This window comes from Odontesthes bonariensis, chromosome 5, assembly GCF_027942865.1.
Source record: "Odontesthes bonariensis isolate fOdoBon6 chromosome 5, fOdoBon6.hap1, whole genome shotgun sequence".
NCBI classification, from domain to species: Eukaryota; Metazoa; Chordata; class Actinopteri; order Atheriniformes; family Atherinopsidae; genus Odontesthes; species Odontesthes bonariensis.
Window position 1 is genome coordinate 283,538 of NC_134510.1, and position 16,267 is coordinate 299,804.

The following is a 16,267-nucleotide window of genomic DNA, read 5'->3' on the forward strand; positions in this document are numbered from 1 at the left end:
TCTCTGATCCACAGATTCAGTTCTAACACCTGAATAAAGATGTCAACGGACGATGATATTCTTCTTCTACAGTGAACCCTCGTTTTTCGCGGGGGTTACGTTCCAAAAAGAACCCGTGATAGCCGAAATCCACTAAGTAGTAACCTTTATTTTTTTTACAATTATTATACAATGAAATACTCCATAATACATTGAAACCAAAGAACAAAACCTTTTTACAGGCCCAAGCATTTGTTTAACAAATAAAAGTACTGTATAAAGGTTTTTTTTTTAACAAATAAATACTGTACTGTAAAATCATAATTTTAATCATCAATATGAACTGAAGGCTTCAAATTGCGGAGATCAGCGCCGCCCCACCGCGACCCGAGTCATTGGATTAGAACGGGAGAAAATGAAAAATGATTATGAAAAAAATACAAAGTACAGTAGGACAAATAGTGACTCACGTGTATTTCACTGCTCTTCTGACTGAGCCGCTGCATCCTGACTCCGCTCTGTAGCGCTTTTTTCTTCTAAAGCCCGCGGTGCAGGTGTGTTTTTTCGAGAGAAGAACATAGTTATCGGTAGTTGTTGTCGCTCTTTTTTTTTCCTTCTGGGCAAAAAGATTCTTATATACCGACATGCCACCATCGATTATGTTTGAGAACTGTAATGAACGTGTACGTGTAGATATTAAACCGCAACGTTATTGACACACAGGTAGAGAAGAAGCGGAGAGACTGTTTAGCCAATCAGAATGCAGAACACAATGCACGATGCAAATCCGTGAAGCAGCGAGTCCGTGAAAGGTGAACCGCGTTATAGCGAGGGTTCACTGTATACCAGAGTCCTTTTACTTGGATGTTGTCACTAGGGCAACAAATAAAAAGGATGTAATTTGAATGTAATCTAAAATGATTTATTTGAACTATATATCAACATACATCCAAACAAACTGAGAACTACTACATTTGATTTTACGAGTGACTTTTTAAAACAAAGTCCTAGAACTGATCCTGTAGAGAGAAGCTACACTTTTTAAATGAAATGAAAAGAGAATGTCTGCCTCTTAAACAGGTTGCATGTTGGAACTAGAAGGTCATCTTTTCTTCTGTTATCTGTGCCTACTGTTGTTGCTTCAACTGTTGAGCTAGACATAAGCTCAATTTGGTGGAGAAGGGAGAAGATGGAGGTGGGAAAATGAAGAGAAAATGAACCTTACCAAGAGAAATTTAATAAAAATGCAGAGTAACAAGATGAACATGAGAAATCCATACATTGGGCTGGGTCGCTGGCCCTTACGCTCAGACTCCTGCACTTTGGAGACTACATTTTGGACAAAGTGTATGCAGTTTGCATGAGTTTAAAGTTACAAATCCATGGAAGCTTAGGAAACATTTCTGTGGCTGTGTGTAGGACCTACGAATTAACAAGTCGGTGTTGTGCTGAAAACTGATTCCCTGTCAATTCTAACCCTTTTTTGACTACTTAAAAAAAAAATCAAAACCAATGTTGGCACTTTCTAAAAGCATTCAGCGACGTGTTGGTTGCATGGGATCTACGTCAGTGGGTGGTGCACATTGCCATATTATATATAAAGATGAGCTTCAATCTTTGAATTTTTTTAAACAAAAATGTTTAGCATTCTGTTTTGTTGACTAGAAATGGACAGACAAAAAGCAGAAAACATTGAGTTCCCTTTACAAATAACACTGGAGTTCTTAGAGTTGCCATGGTAAACTGAAACTACATTTAAGGTAACCATCAAACCTGCCCACAATCATCAGCAGGCTGAAAGTTCTACATGTGGCATCTAAGAGCCACAATTCCAGGGTGTATTTTCAACAGTGGAACTCTACAAACCATTTTAGCACCAAAATTACACGATTGTGTTCCAAACTAATCAAAAGGTTAGTTTGGAACATCTTAAACAGTGGTTCTACAAACCACTGTCATCAGCTCCAAATTCTTTGTGTCTCAACAAGTTGTATGTCTGGCATCACTTCCTTCCAACTTTTACCTGTCTGCCAAGTGCTGCCCCCCGGATGTCCTCTTGCTGATGCTGGGCAATGGTGACCCCAAGAGCCAGAGTGTGAACCCCACAGGAAACAGTAGTGATGAGAACAATGGGTGTCAGCCTCAAAGGTAGAGTCAGGAAAAAGGAAAAGCTGAAGAAAGCCTGCCAACCCACTGTGTCACTGGCCTGGTGGAAGCGAGCATAGTTCAGACCGAGGTAGCAGAATATCTGAGCTGCTATGAGCACCCAGAGGGCGTAGGGCACCACCCGTCTGGAGATGCGGTCTGGAAGCAGCCCAAAGCGGCACAGCAGGTACATGATAATATCCCCGGCCAGCCCCACCGATGCTACTAAAACAGAGGCCAGCTTGTCAGTTGTGTAGACCACCGTACACATAACAATGATGTAGCTGTCGAACAGGGCAGCAAACACAACCAGCACCAGCAGAGTTTCGTGTCTCTGCCGTCTGAAGTAGGTCTGGTAGAGGTTCTCCAGAGACTCCGGAGCAAAGGTGAGGCGCATGAACCGTGGCAGGCAGAGGCAGCATCCTGAGTTTCTCACTGTCACTTCATGTGTTCGCCCTACTGCTTGGCCAGGGTCAGACGGTAACGTAACAGAGCAGTCTGCTGAATACTCGGCAGAGTACTCTGGTTCTGAAAAAGCCCGGTTCCGGGGCATGGTTAACACTCAAAAGCCTCTGCTTCCTGTCCTTTTCTCAAAAAGTGAAAAGTGAAAATTAAATGTTAACACAACTTTCAGGTTTATGTTGTCTGCCAGTTTCTTCTTTGATGAATAAGCACCTTTTCCCCCTGAGAGCCCACATATCTGACATGAGTCACAGCAGTGAGCTGATTGTCCCGTGCACCACAGATGTGTTCTTACATCACTGGACCCGGGGCCACTCAATCCAATACTGTCCTTTGATGCTTAGTCAGAGACGCACTGTCCATTTCCTGCTTTTCCATTCAACTTTACAAACGTCAACCTCTGTACTTTATGATGAATGTGGGACTTCTTCTGTCTCCATCACTCTTCTGAGTTGGACAGCTTTTTGAATTCCAGGTCTCCATGACTCCATCTCACTGGACCTACAAAAAAGAGAGGCACAAGGAAGGTATTTACCATGGCTTCCCATTCTACCACAGAGAGAGGCAGTTATCAAGCATTTAACCAAGCCTCCTTTACATGTTCCTACTGCTGGCTGCCATCTTTCCTCTGTGGAGACTCTTTCTAGTACAAATGCAGTTCCTTCTTTTTCTGACAATATGATCAAAACTGTATCATTAACATAAACCCAGGATGCATATCTGCTGCAAACTGTTGTGTATATGTACCAAAAAAATGTAGGGCTGACATTTTTACAACTGTTGCAATTTAGCCATAAACACAGGCCACCTGATTCAGGGGCCAAGCTCCTGAATCAGGTGCTCCTGGTGCTGATCCTGGTGCTGGTCCTGGTGCTGGTCCTGGTGCTCCTGGTGCTGGTCCTGGTGCTGGTCCTGGTGCTCCTGGTGCTGGTCCTGGTGCTGGTCCTGGTGCTGGTCCTGGTCCTGGTGCTGGTCCTGGTGCTGGTCCTGGTGCTCCTGGTGCTGGTCCTGGTGCTCTTGGTGCTCCTGGTGCTGGTCCTGGTGCTCTTGGTGCTGGTCCTGGTGCTCCTGGTGCTGGTCCTGGTGCTCTTGGTGCTCCTGGTGCTGGTCCTGGTGCTCTTGGTCCTGGTGCTGGTCCTGGTGCTCCTGGTGCTGGTCCTGGTGCTCTTGGTGCTCCTGGTGCTGGTCCTGGTGCTCCTGGTGCTCCTGGTGCTGGTCCTGGTGATGGTCCTGGTGCTCTTGGTGATGGTCCTGGTGCTGGTCCTGGTGCTCTTGGTGCTGGTCCTGGTGCTGGTCCTGGTGCTCCTGGTGGTGGTGGTCCGGGTGCTGGTCCTGGTCCTGGTGCTGCAGGCCTGCCTAGCTACATGTTGCGCTATATCAAATTCACAGGTTGTGAAAACTCATCCAGATACACGAATTTCAGAAAGCTTTGCAGCACACACACTGCTTCCCCCACACTGACTCTGCTGTAAATGGCTGTTTGGACTCTGTGGAGCACCGAGGCTCGGAGCGTTGCTTTAGCATCTCTGAGGGAGGCACATTGAGTTGCCTGTGGTATGAAATGCGCTATAGAAATAAAGATGCCTTGCCTTGCCTTCTGTGACAGAAACTTGTCAGCATCACATTTTCTCTCGCGCTCTCTATTTAATATGTGTAGTGTTTCATTTCCATCCCCCTGCTATGCTGGGTGAGTGGATCTGCTCCCAGCTCACCGACAGAATGTGGACAGATGCAGCCGCTCACCGTGTAGGACGCCACATTTCTTCTTCTTCTTCTTCTTCTGTGGTCGCTGCCGTTATTTTCCTCCCAAAGATGTGACTGCCGCTCACTCACAGGCTCGCGTATATCCAGACTCTCACGGAGGGAAATGAAAAAAAATGAGGACGAAAGAAGAAAAGACGGAGAGAGACAAGGGGAGGAGGGGAGAGAGATAAGAGAAACACAGAAAGTCGCCCCGTCGTGTTATCCAGCCCGGAGTCGCAAAAAGCACCGAGCAGCATCCAGAGGCAAGACTTCCGGTCAGTTTAAAAATAAAATCACATCTCAGCTGTGTACATCTCAAAGTTAAAGTCTGATTAAAATTGAGAATGTATATTTTTCTAATTTAATACATTTAATGAAATATTACATTTAATTAAGGTTAATTTAGTCCTGTTCTGTCCATGATTAAAAGCTCTGTCTTTCTTTATTTCGAACAAGAACATAGATGTCTTTGTGCATGCATCTCTCTTTCGCTCTCTCTCTCTATATATATATATCTATATATCTATAGATATAGATATACAGATATATAGATATCGATATCTATAGGGACCTGGGTGGTTCCAGCCCCCAACCCCACCCCACCCCACCCCCCTCCCCGCAACCCTGAGTTGGATTAAGCGGGTATAGAAGATGGATGGATGGATGGATGGATGGATGGATGGATGGATGGATGGATGGACACAGCTCACAGCAGTTTCAGTCTTGGCTGGGGCCTGCCTCTGTAGAGTTTTCATGTTATCCTTGTGCATTCATAGACTCTCTCTGGATACTCTGGCTTTCTTCCACAGTTCAAATGCATATCTGGTGATTTTATATTCCCTCTAGCAGTGAGAGTTAGTGTGCATGTTTGTCTCTGTAATGGACTGGCAACCTAAGTGTACCCCCCCTCTTGCCCGATGGCCACGGGATAGGTCTTTAGGCAACACACACCAGCTTGTGACCTAACACTCAGTGGGACTGAATTGATTGTTCCACTGAAATAGTGAATCTGTGCCCACTGAATTGACAGTTGGCTATTGACCATACATAATCTCTCTTCAGTGTCCCAATTGATTGTCAAGGTCAAACTGCAAAAACAAAGTGTAACTCAACTACCTCATTGCATGTTTGGGCATCATGGATATCTACAGTCTGAGGAATGCTATTGAATTAGGCTTTGTCTCAGATGTGCTGTGGTCCACAGAAACTTGGCAGGCTTGTTGTTTCATAACTAACGTATTTACCTATGGAATCCATATAGTATGGATTCCAAAATAGGTCATTGTTGGAGATTGATTACCACAAAGAACAGTGTATGCTTAGGGGGGGATGGCTGGTGGATACATAACCAGCTGAATGAAAGTACAGTGCATCATTTGACGAAGGACAAATTAGATAATCATGAGTTTAAGAAGAGTTCAATTAAATAGTTGATTCTAAATTGAATAGGAGTGAGTGTGAGCATGCACAGTGAGAGAAAAAAAGAGAAATATGATCTCCAAGAGGAACCATTTGTCAGGTAAGGTGGGTGGTGCGAGGCGTAGAAGGACACGGATGCAGATACTTCCAAAGCAAAACTTGATTTATTTTCTAGGAGAACAAAAAGCGCGGCTGAGCCGGATAACAAACTAGACTGTGACAAAACAAAACTAGACTGTGACAAAACAAAACATGACTATGGCAAACAAAAGACTTGACTCAAGCTTGGCTTGGCTTGGCTTGGCTTGGCTTACTGTGACTGTGACGGTGATCTGGCAAAGTAAATGAGGAAACCTGGGGCCTCATGTACAAAGACTTGCTGGATTTCCTACTGAAACATGGCGTACGCTAGTGATGTGACCTCCAACACCGAAGCTCCGAAGCACGCTTCAAACTCGAAAGGGTATTTATAATGAAGCAGTGGGCCGGAGCTTGCTTCACGTGACGTCACTGATGACGTTTGAACCACTTTACTGCTTCATTCAGACCAAGTCAGCTGACTGCTTCGAGTTGATGGGCGGAGCTTTGAACCTTTGGCGCGATTCAGAGTATTTAAAATGGCTGAAGCCCCGGTTCATGTCCCCGTTCTACACGTATTGTACGCTACGAACAGGTCTCGTTTGTCGATATTTGGAGTTTTGGAGTTTTGGAGTTTTGAAGTTTTGAAGTTTGTCTCATGGAGCAACCTTCAAGGAAGCGTTCCCAAGTGTGGGAATATTTCGAATTGGTGCCACCTAATAAGGTAATGTACATTCAAAGTGTTCATTAGAAAGCCTATAGCCTATACTATGCAGTAGTGTGATAGACATGGTATGGTATCATGTTATGCAAGAGGTGCAGTTCTTACTGACGCCAAATACATAATAGGTAAGAAGAATAACGTATTAACATGTTGTTACTTTGGTTTTACAGGTGCAGTGTTTGCTTTGCCCCCAGCTCCTGACGTATAATAATAATACGTCATCAATGCTGAGGCATTATAGAGCCAAACACGAGAACACTCAGCCTCGTGCCACCACTCAAGGTAAGCACAACATAGATATACATGGAGAATCAGAAAGAATGTCAATTAAATGTGCGTAAGTTAAATTGAGTTTACTTTTATTTATTTATGTTTTTTTTTTATAGGATCCAGGAAGCAAGAGCTGGATGAAGCTCTTGTGGACTTCATTGTAAAGGACTCCCAGCCTTTCACTGTGGTTGATGATCCTGGATTCAGGGCATTTGTGGCTAAACTGGATCCTACATACGCCATTCCAAGTAGGAATACGGTTAAGGCCATGGTGGAGAAGAGGTATGTGGAGGAAAAGGAGAAGGCGAAGGCTGAGTTGCTGACTACCGACAGTGTCAGCCTCACAGCAGATATGTGGACATCCATTAATATGGATGCATATCTGGCTTTAACCTGCCATTTTGTTGGTGCTGAAGAGCAGCTGTCCACAACTCTGCTGGGAGTCCATCCTTTCCCCAGTAGCCACACAGCTGAAAACATTGCAGCTGTTGTGCAGGAGCTGATGGAGGAGTGGGGAATTGGTGGAAAAGTGAGATGTTTGGTGACGGATGCAGCACACAATATGATAGCCACTGCCAGGATCTTGAATGTTAGGCATGCTGTCTGCATTGCCCATGCCCTCAACCTGATTGTGAAAAAATCAATTGATGCAACTCCTGGTTTTGATGACATCAGGTCAAGGGTCCGGAGGATTGTAGCATATTTTAAAAGCAGCACCACGGCCAAGGAACGCCTTCAGCAGGTGCAAGTGCAAATGGGCCGCCCTGTGTTGAAACTGATGCAGGAAGTGGAAACTCGGTGGAACAGCACTTTTGTAATGCTTCAGCGGATTTATGAACAGAGAGAAGCAGTGGCAGCAGCTCTGACTACTCTTTCTACAGATTTGGCTCCTTTAACAGCCAATGAGTATGAGGCGACAGCTCAGTGCATTAAAATGTTGTCACCATTTCAGGCAGCGACTGTGGAGCTCTCACAAGAGCGAAGAGTATCAGGCTCCAAAGTAGCTCCACTAATACGAATGTTAAAGCACACACTAAATCAGTTGCTAAGTGGAGCTACAATAGATATGGCCAAACAGCTGGGACATAATTTAAACAGAATAATGACTGAAAAGCTCTCTGGTGTAGAGATGACAAGTCTCAACTCCATGGCTACATTGCTGGATCCCAGGTTTAAGACACTTGGATTTCACAGTCCCAACAACTGTGACACGGCGGTAAAACGCCTCAAAGGGGAATGTGCGGCATTGATGAAGGCAACAACACCAGAACCGTCTACATCAGCAGCACCACAGCCAGCACCTGCTGAAGCTTCCACAGGTAAGACACAATCTCATGCCACATTGATGTAATTGAAAATATATTCTGTAATCTGTAATGTGCCCCCCCACAGGTATTAACCTGTGGAAGCTTCTGGACAATGATGCAGAGGATGCGCGAAAATGGAAAAATGCAACAGCAGATTCTATAGTGGAAGTGCAGCAATACCTATCTGCTCCTCCTCTGGACCGATCAGAGAATCCACTGAAGTATTGGGCACAGCACAAAACAATATATCCAAATCTGTACCACCTAGCGAAACAGTTCCTGGTCACACCAGCCTCCTCTGTTCCCTGTGAAAGGGTATTTTCCAAAGCTGGAGAAATTGTTTCCAAAAAAAGAAACCGTTTGAGCCCTTCTACGGTCCAAAAACTACTTTTTTTGAATAAAAACATGTGAAGTACCACAAGCACCCTCTTTATTACACCAAGCACAATGTCCAAAAACACTCAGTACACCAAGCACACTGTCCAAAAACACTCAGTACACCAAGCACACTCCCAAAGACAATATGAATGACAAACCAAAAATGTTCACATTGTTTCATGGGTAAATCTTTAATGAGGTACTGAAAACACATATATACAAGACACATAAGTGTTATTATAGTTTTATTATATACACAAGAGATGGATCACATTTGCAGGGCTTTATTTGGTGCAACAATTGCTGCTGCCAGTAGATGTCACCCAAGGGAATTGAATGAAGCTTCGGGTAGTGAACCACTTGGTGACACAATGGTTCAAAATGATTCAAAGCTTCACAAAGCCTCATTTTGCCATCACTAGCGTACGCTCAAACCCAAATGCCCTCCAACGTCGGGTGTATGAATCTGTGCGCACGCATCAATCCAAGCACATTTGTTTGTACATCCCAATCAACGTGAAATTGAGCGCACATGTCGGAGCGCCCGACTCCTCTTCTTCTTCTGTTATGTTTTATGGCAGTTTACACACTAGGTGTATTACCGCCATCTACTGGACTGAGGTGCAGTTCATTGGGTAATTCAAAGAAAACTTAATAAAATAAATAATAAAAATAATAAAATAAAATAATATATAAGAAACCAAATAAATAAATGAAATAATCAAAACAAAACTATAATTCTAAATCCTGTTTGCTAACTGTGTCTCTTTGATAAAGGATATCATGGAACTCGTGATACTTCCTGACCTGGGCTCACCCAATAATGTTTCCAAGGAGAAAACCTTCTTTACTGTACTAACTGCCCTTTTCAGTTTTTCTCTTTGACTCGAGAACCTTTCACATCTTAACAGAACATGTTCCACGTCCTCTCTGACTCCACATAACTCACAATTTCCAGATGGATGTTTGTTTATGATAAATAAATTACTATTCAGACCAGTGTGACCTATTCGCATTCTGTAAAACCACACCTCCTCCTGTCTATTTATATCACTGTTTCTTTTCCTTGAAATTCCTTGTTGTAAATTATATAAATGTCTGCCCTTCCTCTCCTTATCCCACTCAGACTGCCACATTGTATTAACTTTTTGTTTGATTATTACCTTGATCTCTGACTTACAGAGTGGAATGTTTACTTGAACCTCCTCTTCTTTTGTTGCCTCTTTTGCAAGCTTGTCTGCTTTCTCATTCCCTTCTACACCTTTATGTGCGGGAACCCACACAAACTGCACTGTCCTTCCTTGTTGTTTAATTGTAAACATGATTTGATAAATTTCATTCAATAGATCCTGTCTGCATGTTGAATCACCACTTTGTATAGCTGTGAGTGACGACAGAGTCAGAGCAAATAACAGTGTTAGGGAGCCTAGCCTCTTCTAACCATTGTAATGCAATGATAATTGCTGCCATCTCGGCAGAAAAAATGGATAAATGATCAGTTGTTCGTTTTTTGATATTTATTTCAGACTCAGGAATATACACCCCAATTCCGGTCTTCCCCTCAGAATCCTTGGATGCATCTGTGTAGATATTTGCTGAATCATGGCAAATATACTCTAGGCACTGCCCTACCTTGTCTTTAGTTTCTATGATTACTCTAGGCCAGGGAACAAAACAACCAGGGTGGGGTTGTTGCCAGAGGCAAAGTCTTGCTACAAGGTAAATCCTCTATTTTCCATCTGACTTGCTAATCTGTTAGCATCCCAGCCAAAGCTACATATCTTAGTTCTCCCATATTCCCAGCAGTCATTAAGGACTTCCTTAGTAGGATGTGATGCACTATGTCCTTTTAAATTGACCCAATAAGCCATGCTCAATTTCAGGCGCCTGAGGTTTAATGGCATTTCTCCTGTCTCTACTTGCAGCGCTGGTACAGGAGAGGTTCTGAATGCCCCACAACATATTCTCATACATTTCGCCTGCATTTTGTCAATTTCTTTGAGTTGTGTCTTTGATGTTGATCTGTATACAATACATCCATAATCAAAAACTGACTTAATCAAGGCGATGTAAATTCTTTTAAGGGACGTTCTTGAAGCTCCCCAGTTGTACCCTGCTAAACATTTCAGGACGTTTATACCTTTTTTGCATTTTTCCATCATTTTCTGAATATGTTCATTAAACATAAGCTTCACACCCAGCCACACTCCCAGGTACCTAATAGTATCGACTTGTTTTAATGTTTGTCCATATAGCCTAAGCTCTACGGTAGGATTCTTCCTTTTCTTTGAGAAACAGATTACTTCCACCGACAAATGAAAACCCCACTCAAATGCCCATTTTTCCACCTTATTTATGGCTAATTGCATCTTAGCTGTAACTTTACCAATATTACGCCCTCTTGTCCACAGAGCTCCATCATCAGCTAATAATGCTCTGTTAATTCTTACATCTACAATTGAGTCAAAAATGTCACTAATCATCAGATTAAAAAACACAGGGCTGCATACACTGCCCTGTGGTGTTCCATTTTCTATAGTATACATCCTAGAAAATTGAACCCCAACTCTGACTTCAATTGTTCTGTCTTTTAAAAAGTCCCTGATCCAATTAAACATCCTCCCACCAATGTTCATCCTATTCAGCTTAATCAGTAACCCCTCCTTCCAGAGCATATCATATGCCTTTTCTATGTCAAATAAAGTAGCAAGAACTATATCTTTGTTATTTTGTGCTTTCCTTAGATTCTCCATGCATACCACAGGGTCCATAGTAGTTTGTCCACTACGAAACCCACTCTGGTGGTTAGAAAATAGTCCTTTCTTCTCACCCTCATACATAAGCCTTTTAACCACCATTCTTTCCATCAGTTTCCATAAATTTGATGTCAATGCAATTGGCCTATAGCTTTTTACATCAGTTTTATCTTTTCCTGGCTTCCCAATAGGGATTATGACTGAGTGCTTCCAACATAAAGGTAATTTCCCCTGCTCCCATATCTCGTTGTACAGTTTTAAAATTTCATGCTTAGCTACATCGTCTATCTCTTTTATCATTTTGTAGCACAAACCATCTTTCCCTGGCGAAGTGTTTTTGACCCCATTTAATGCTCTTTTAAGTTCAAATAATGTAAACTCCTTGTCAAGTACGCTCTCACTGTTCGCCTTTATCCCTAGTGATCCTTTGTTTTCCTCTATTACTTTAACTCTCCACGATAATTCTTCATCTGTTAAGTTTTTTGAGCTATGAACCTTTACAAAACCTTTTGCAAGCATCTCAGCTTTCTCTTGATTGGTCACTGCCTCTACCTCATTATTTTTAATCACAGGCATGGAGAATTCCCTTCTAATGCCTCCCATCTTTTTAATCATGCCCCAGACCTCTCACACTTTAACTTCTGCTCCTATCTTACCACAAAAGTCACGCCAATAATTCCTTTTAGCCTTTTTTACAACTTGCTTTACCTTTGATTGTGCTTTTTTAAACTCCATGAAATTATTATATGAATGGTTTGATTTGACATTCCTGAAAGCTTTATTTCTGTATTTTACTGCTTCCTTACAGTCATCTGACCACCAAGGTACCATTTTCCTTTTCCTCATGCCAGAGGATTTACCAATAACCTTCTCCGCTGCCTCACACAATATATTTGTAATTTTTGAATTTAGTTCATCAACATCACAATTCCTTTCTGATATTATTTCCATCAACTTACCACTCGCTTTAAAATTGTACATCCCCCAGTTTGCCTCTCTCATCTTCCATCTTGGAAACCAATTCTCCTCTAAACACATATTTTGATTCCCAATACTTAACCATATTATATAATGGTCACTTCCAAGAAAACTTCTGTTAACCTCCCACTGACTTACCCGATCTGATACTATTGTGAGATCCAATGCGGACTCCGTTCCATGATAAACGTCAAACCTCGTGCATCTTCCATCATTTAAACATACTAATTTGTTATCATCCATATACTCCTCAATAGTACTCCCATTCTCATCCACTTTTGTTCCTCCCCACAGAGTGTTGTGAGCATTAAAATCTCCACACAATATTATCTTTCCATTTCCTCTCTCATACAAACTATCTAGCATCTCTCTCATTATTCTTTTACAAGGATTATAAAAGTTAATGATTTTAGTCTTAGTTTTACCTACCCATATATCCACCAGGACTACCTCTATATCTAAACTCAATGTTACATTTCTATAATTAATCCCTTGTTGAATAAATGTAGCAACTCCACCTCCTGTTGTATCCCTGTCTTTGCGTACTGCTGTGTATCCATGTATAATGAAATCAAGTGCTGGTTTTAACCATGTTTCTTGTATACAGATGATATTAGGTTTGACGTCTAGTTCCTCAATAAAATGCTTTAGTTCCTGACCATTTGCTATTAAACTCCTAGCATTCCACTGAAGAACAGACAAAGTCATTTATGTTGTGATTCTTCTTGTCCTACTTCTGCTAGTAATATATCATTGATACTACCTATATTTATTTCCCCCATACCAATGTATTTCTGTGCCGCTTTTATGATTATTTTAATTCTCTCTGTCTTACTCGTGGTTTGAGCAGAACAGTTAATTACTTCTGCTAGGAAGGCTATAAACTTTACATTGTCCACTGCAATATATGTTGTATTTGCTTCCCTTCCAACTTGTTTGATTCCCTGAGATTGCCAGTGCTGTTTCTGTCCAGGTATTCCTGGACCAGCTTCTGATGGTATCACTGTTTCCTTTTTTGCATTAACTTGTTTAATTGCTTCAGCATATGTCACCTTTTCCTCCACTTTAATTCGCTGAACCTCTGCTGCACGTTTATGCGCATCACACCCTTTATACGCAGCGCTGTGCTCGCCTCCACAATTACAACACTTAACCTTTGTGCCTGGGTTACATTTACCATAATCGTGATCTTCCCCTCCACACTTGCCGCACCTCGTTTTCCCTCTACATATTGCTGCTACATGCCCAAACTTTTGACATTTAAAGAACCGGAGTGGTGGTGGGATGTACTCACGTACTGGATAGCTCATGTAGCTGACCCTAATCCTTGTTGGTAACATTTCCTCTCTCATGGACAACAGTACAGATAAACTCTCCTTCTTCACCCCATCTTTGTTATACTTTCTTCACTCTTTCCACTTTAGCTCCCGTCACATTTCTCATAATCTCATCACTTGTCAACTCAGTTGGGACCCCTGTGATTACTCCTTGCACGATTCTTTTCCTCTCCCACAATGTACATTTGACCTTCTTCCCCTCCAAAGTTGTCATTTTAACCAAAAGATCTCTTTGTCTGTTATCAACACACGTAATGATTAAACTTCCATCTCTTAATGCCTTAACTGCCACAGTTCCTACAGCGTCATGTAACGCTTTAGATAGTTTCAATGGGTTTAAAGAACATGGCAAGTCAAATTGAAGTTTAACCTTTATTTCTACCTGTCTTACTTTTACGCTATGTCTTTCTTCACCCGACTCCTGAGAATTACCATTTGAATTATTGCTACTACTATTTCTTCTCTTTTTCTTCCTAGATTCTACTTTCTTCCATTTTCCAATCTTTGTCTCTCCTGCTTCCTCGTCCTCCATCTCACTCAGTTCTGCCACGTCACTTCCTGCCATTGCCGTAATCCGGCGAATCATCCAGAACGCACCTCAGTCCGTCCAGCAACCAGCCACCGCTGACCCATCACCCGACTCCTCCCTGTCCACGCCCCTACTTAAATACGCAAATCATATTTAAATGAGCCCTGCACCTGCGATTCCCCTCGCTGCACGATCAGAAAATAAAGAAAAAAGCATGAGTAAGACGGGAAAAAAGAAAAATTACACCGAAAGTGAGTTGGAAGTGCTACTGTCCGAAGTGGAGGCGCGCAAAAATGTTTTGGTTGGCACGCTATCATCGGGTATAAGCAGCAGACGTAAGAGGAGTGGGTGGGAGAGCGTGTGCCAGGCTGTGAATGCTGTGGGATCAGAGAGCCGCACACCTACGGAGATAAAGAAGAAGTGGTCCGACATCAAGGTGGATGTCAAGCGGAGACTGGCTGCCCACCGCCGAAGTGTGGCCAAAACAGGCGGAGGGGCAGGAGTGGAGGTGCCCACCCTGTTCGAACAGCGCGTCACCGCGATAATGGGTGACACTGCTGTCTCAGGGGTGGTCGGAGCACGTGTGGGTGACCCCGATAACCCCCAAGGTAAATACCTGTGTATTTCAGTAACTTAACAAATTTATTAATACAGTAGCCTGTCCACAGGTTCATGTATAAATGCTAGATGTGGTTTGAAATCTGTTCAATTTAAACATGCCCGCATATTAAAGACTTGAACTCATGTTTGATTACTCAATTTATTTTTTGTAACAGGAGAGGACACAGAGTTGCAGCCATGTGCCACAGGCCCCAGTGTCTCCATCACAATGCGGCACACCTTCTCAGGACTGTACAGCAGCATACCCCCAGTCCTGTCCAAGCAACGCCAACGTCCCTTCAGCAGACCAATGGCCCTCTCAACGCCCGACCGACTGCGGGAATGGAGGTCATTGTACCTCCGCTCTTGGTCAGTCTGAGGGTTGGTGAGAGGGGTCATCAGCCAGCTTTTAAGTGGATACCCACGGTCACCTGGGTCAATTGAAAGCAGACAAAGTTAACAGGATATATAGATTCCATTTGTTATTCCATACATACTTGCATATGGATCACATACTATTTTTACGCATAAGTGCGCCAGGGAAAAGGTGAGGCTGCTTTTACACATGGGGTTATTAACATGAGTACTTTGCACACAGATAATCAGGGGTCAAGATCTTGTGCTGTAGTTTAACCAGAAAAAAACAAACCTTAAAGATCCTATGGCATGAAAATAAATGGTGGCTTTTATGTATTTTTATACATATAAAATTTTATATATATAAAATTCTGCCTTGGTGCAGAATTACAGCCAGTCCCAAAAATGAGCTTTCCTTAGGATCCTCAGAATGAGCTGTTTAGTGGGGGTGTGGCCTTACTTACGCCCGTGGTACCTTGCGCAAATGTTTTGTGAATCGCTATGGCACGTAGATGGCACGGCAGCCCTATGCCGTAAAACTAGCGAAACCTGTTGAAATGAGCTTACTTTGACAATATGACGAACTAGTTACTGAACAACTCTCCTAACACAGTCAAACATCAAGCAAGTGCTACACAAGACACAGCAAAAAAGGCGTGCGTGAAGGGGAAAGCAGGAGTGAGGATTTTGACATTCTCAGCTGATTGCTCTGGTTTGCAAAGATGCACGTAGCGCGAGTCATTTCAATCAGGGGAAAGGCAGATATCGTGCGCGCCGTAACACCAACAGCAGGACGGCTATCAAAACAACAAATAAGTACACAACACTCGCGTTACAGTAAATGAGGTGTCCACTTGCATACCTCATGCTATTTACTGTTACATTAGCGACAGTGACAGAGCTATTAGCTGCAGAGCTAACGACACAGACAGACTGACCGTTTTGACTCTGGAACCATGAATGAATCATTATCCTGATGAAATGCACTGAATTTGCGGATTCATTCTTCTTCAGGAAGCTTGAAGTAAGGGGTTTTGGTCTAAAATGAGCGAGCTAACCATCTCATGGGCATGCAAACACCTCCAACAGCCCAGTTGGCAGAGATAAGAGCTTACGGATGCTATTAGCTGCATGGCTGCACGGTGGTGTGGTGGTTAGCACTGTTGCCTCACAGCAAGAAGGTTCCAGGTTCAACACCCAGCTGG

General features: G+C 42.9%; 1 protein-coding gene across 2 annotated transcripts in view; it reads right to left on the reverse strand.

Annotated features, from left to right (window-relative positions):
• Positions 1-4,577, reverse strand: part of adcy3a (adenylate cyclase 3a) — a 224,088-nt gene extending 219,511 nt beyond the window's left edge. For both annotated transcript variants that reach the window (XM_075464641.1, XM_075464640.1), the window contains exons 1-2: positions 4,330-4,577; positions 2,003-3,087 (exon numbers count right to left, since the gene is read on the reverse strand). In XM_075464641.1, the coding sequence (XP_075320756.1) occupies positions 2,003-2,677 (675 nt within the window). In that variant the 5' untranslated portion in view covers positions 2,678-3,087; positions 4,330-4,577. The remainder of the gene's footprint in view (positions 1-2,002; positions 3,088-4,329) is intronic.
• Between the last annotated feature and the right edge of the window lie 11,690 nt (positions 4,578-16,267).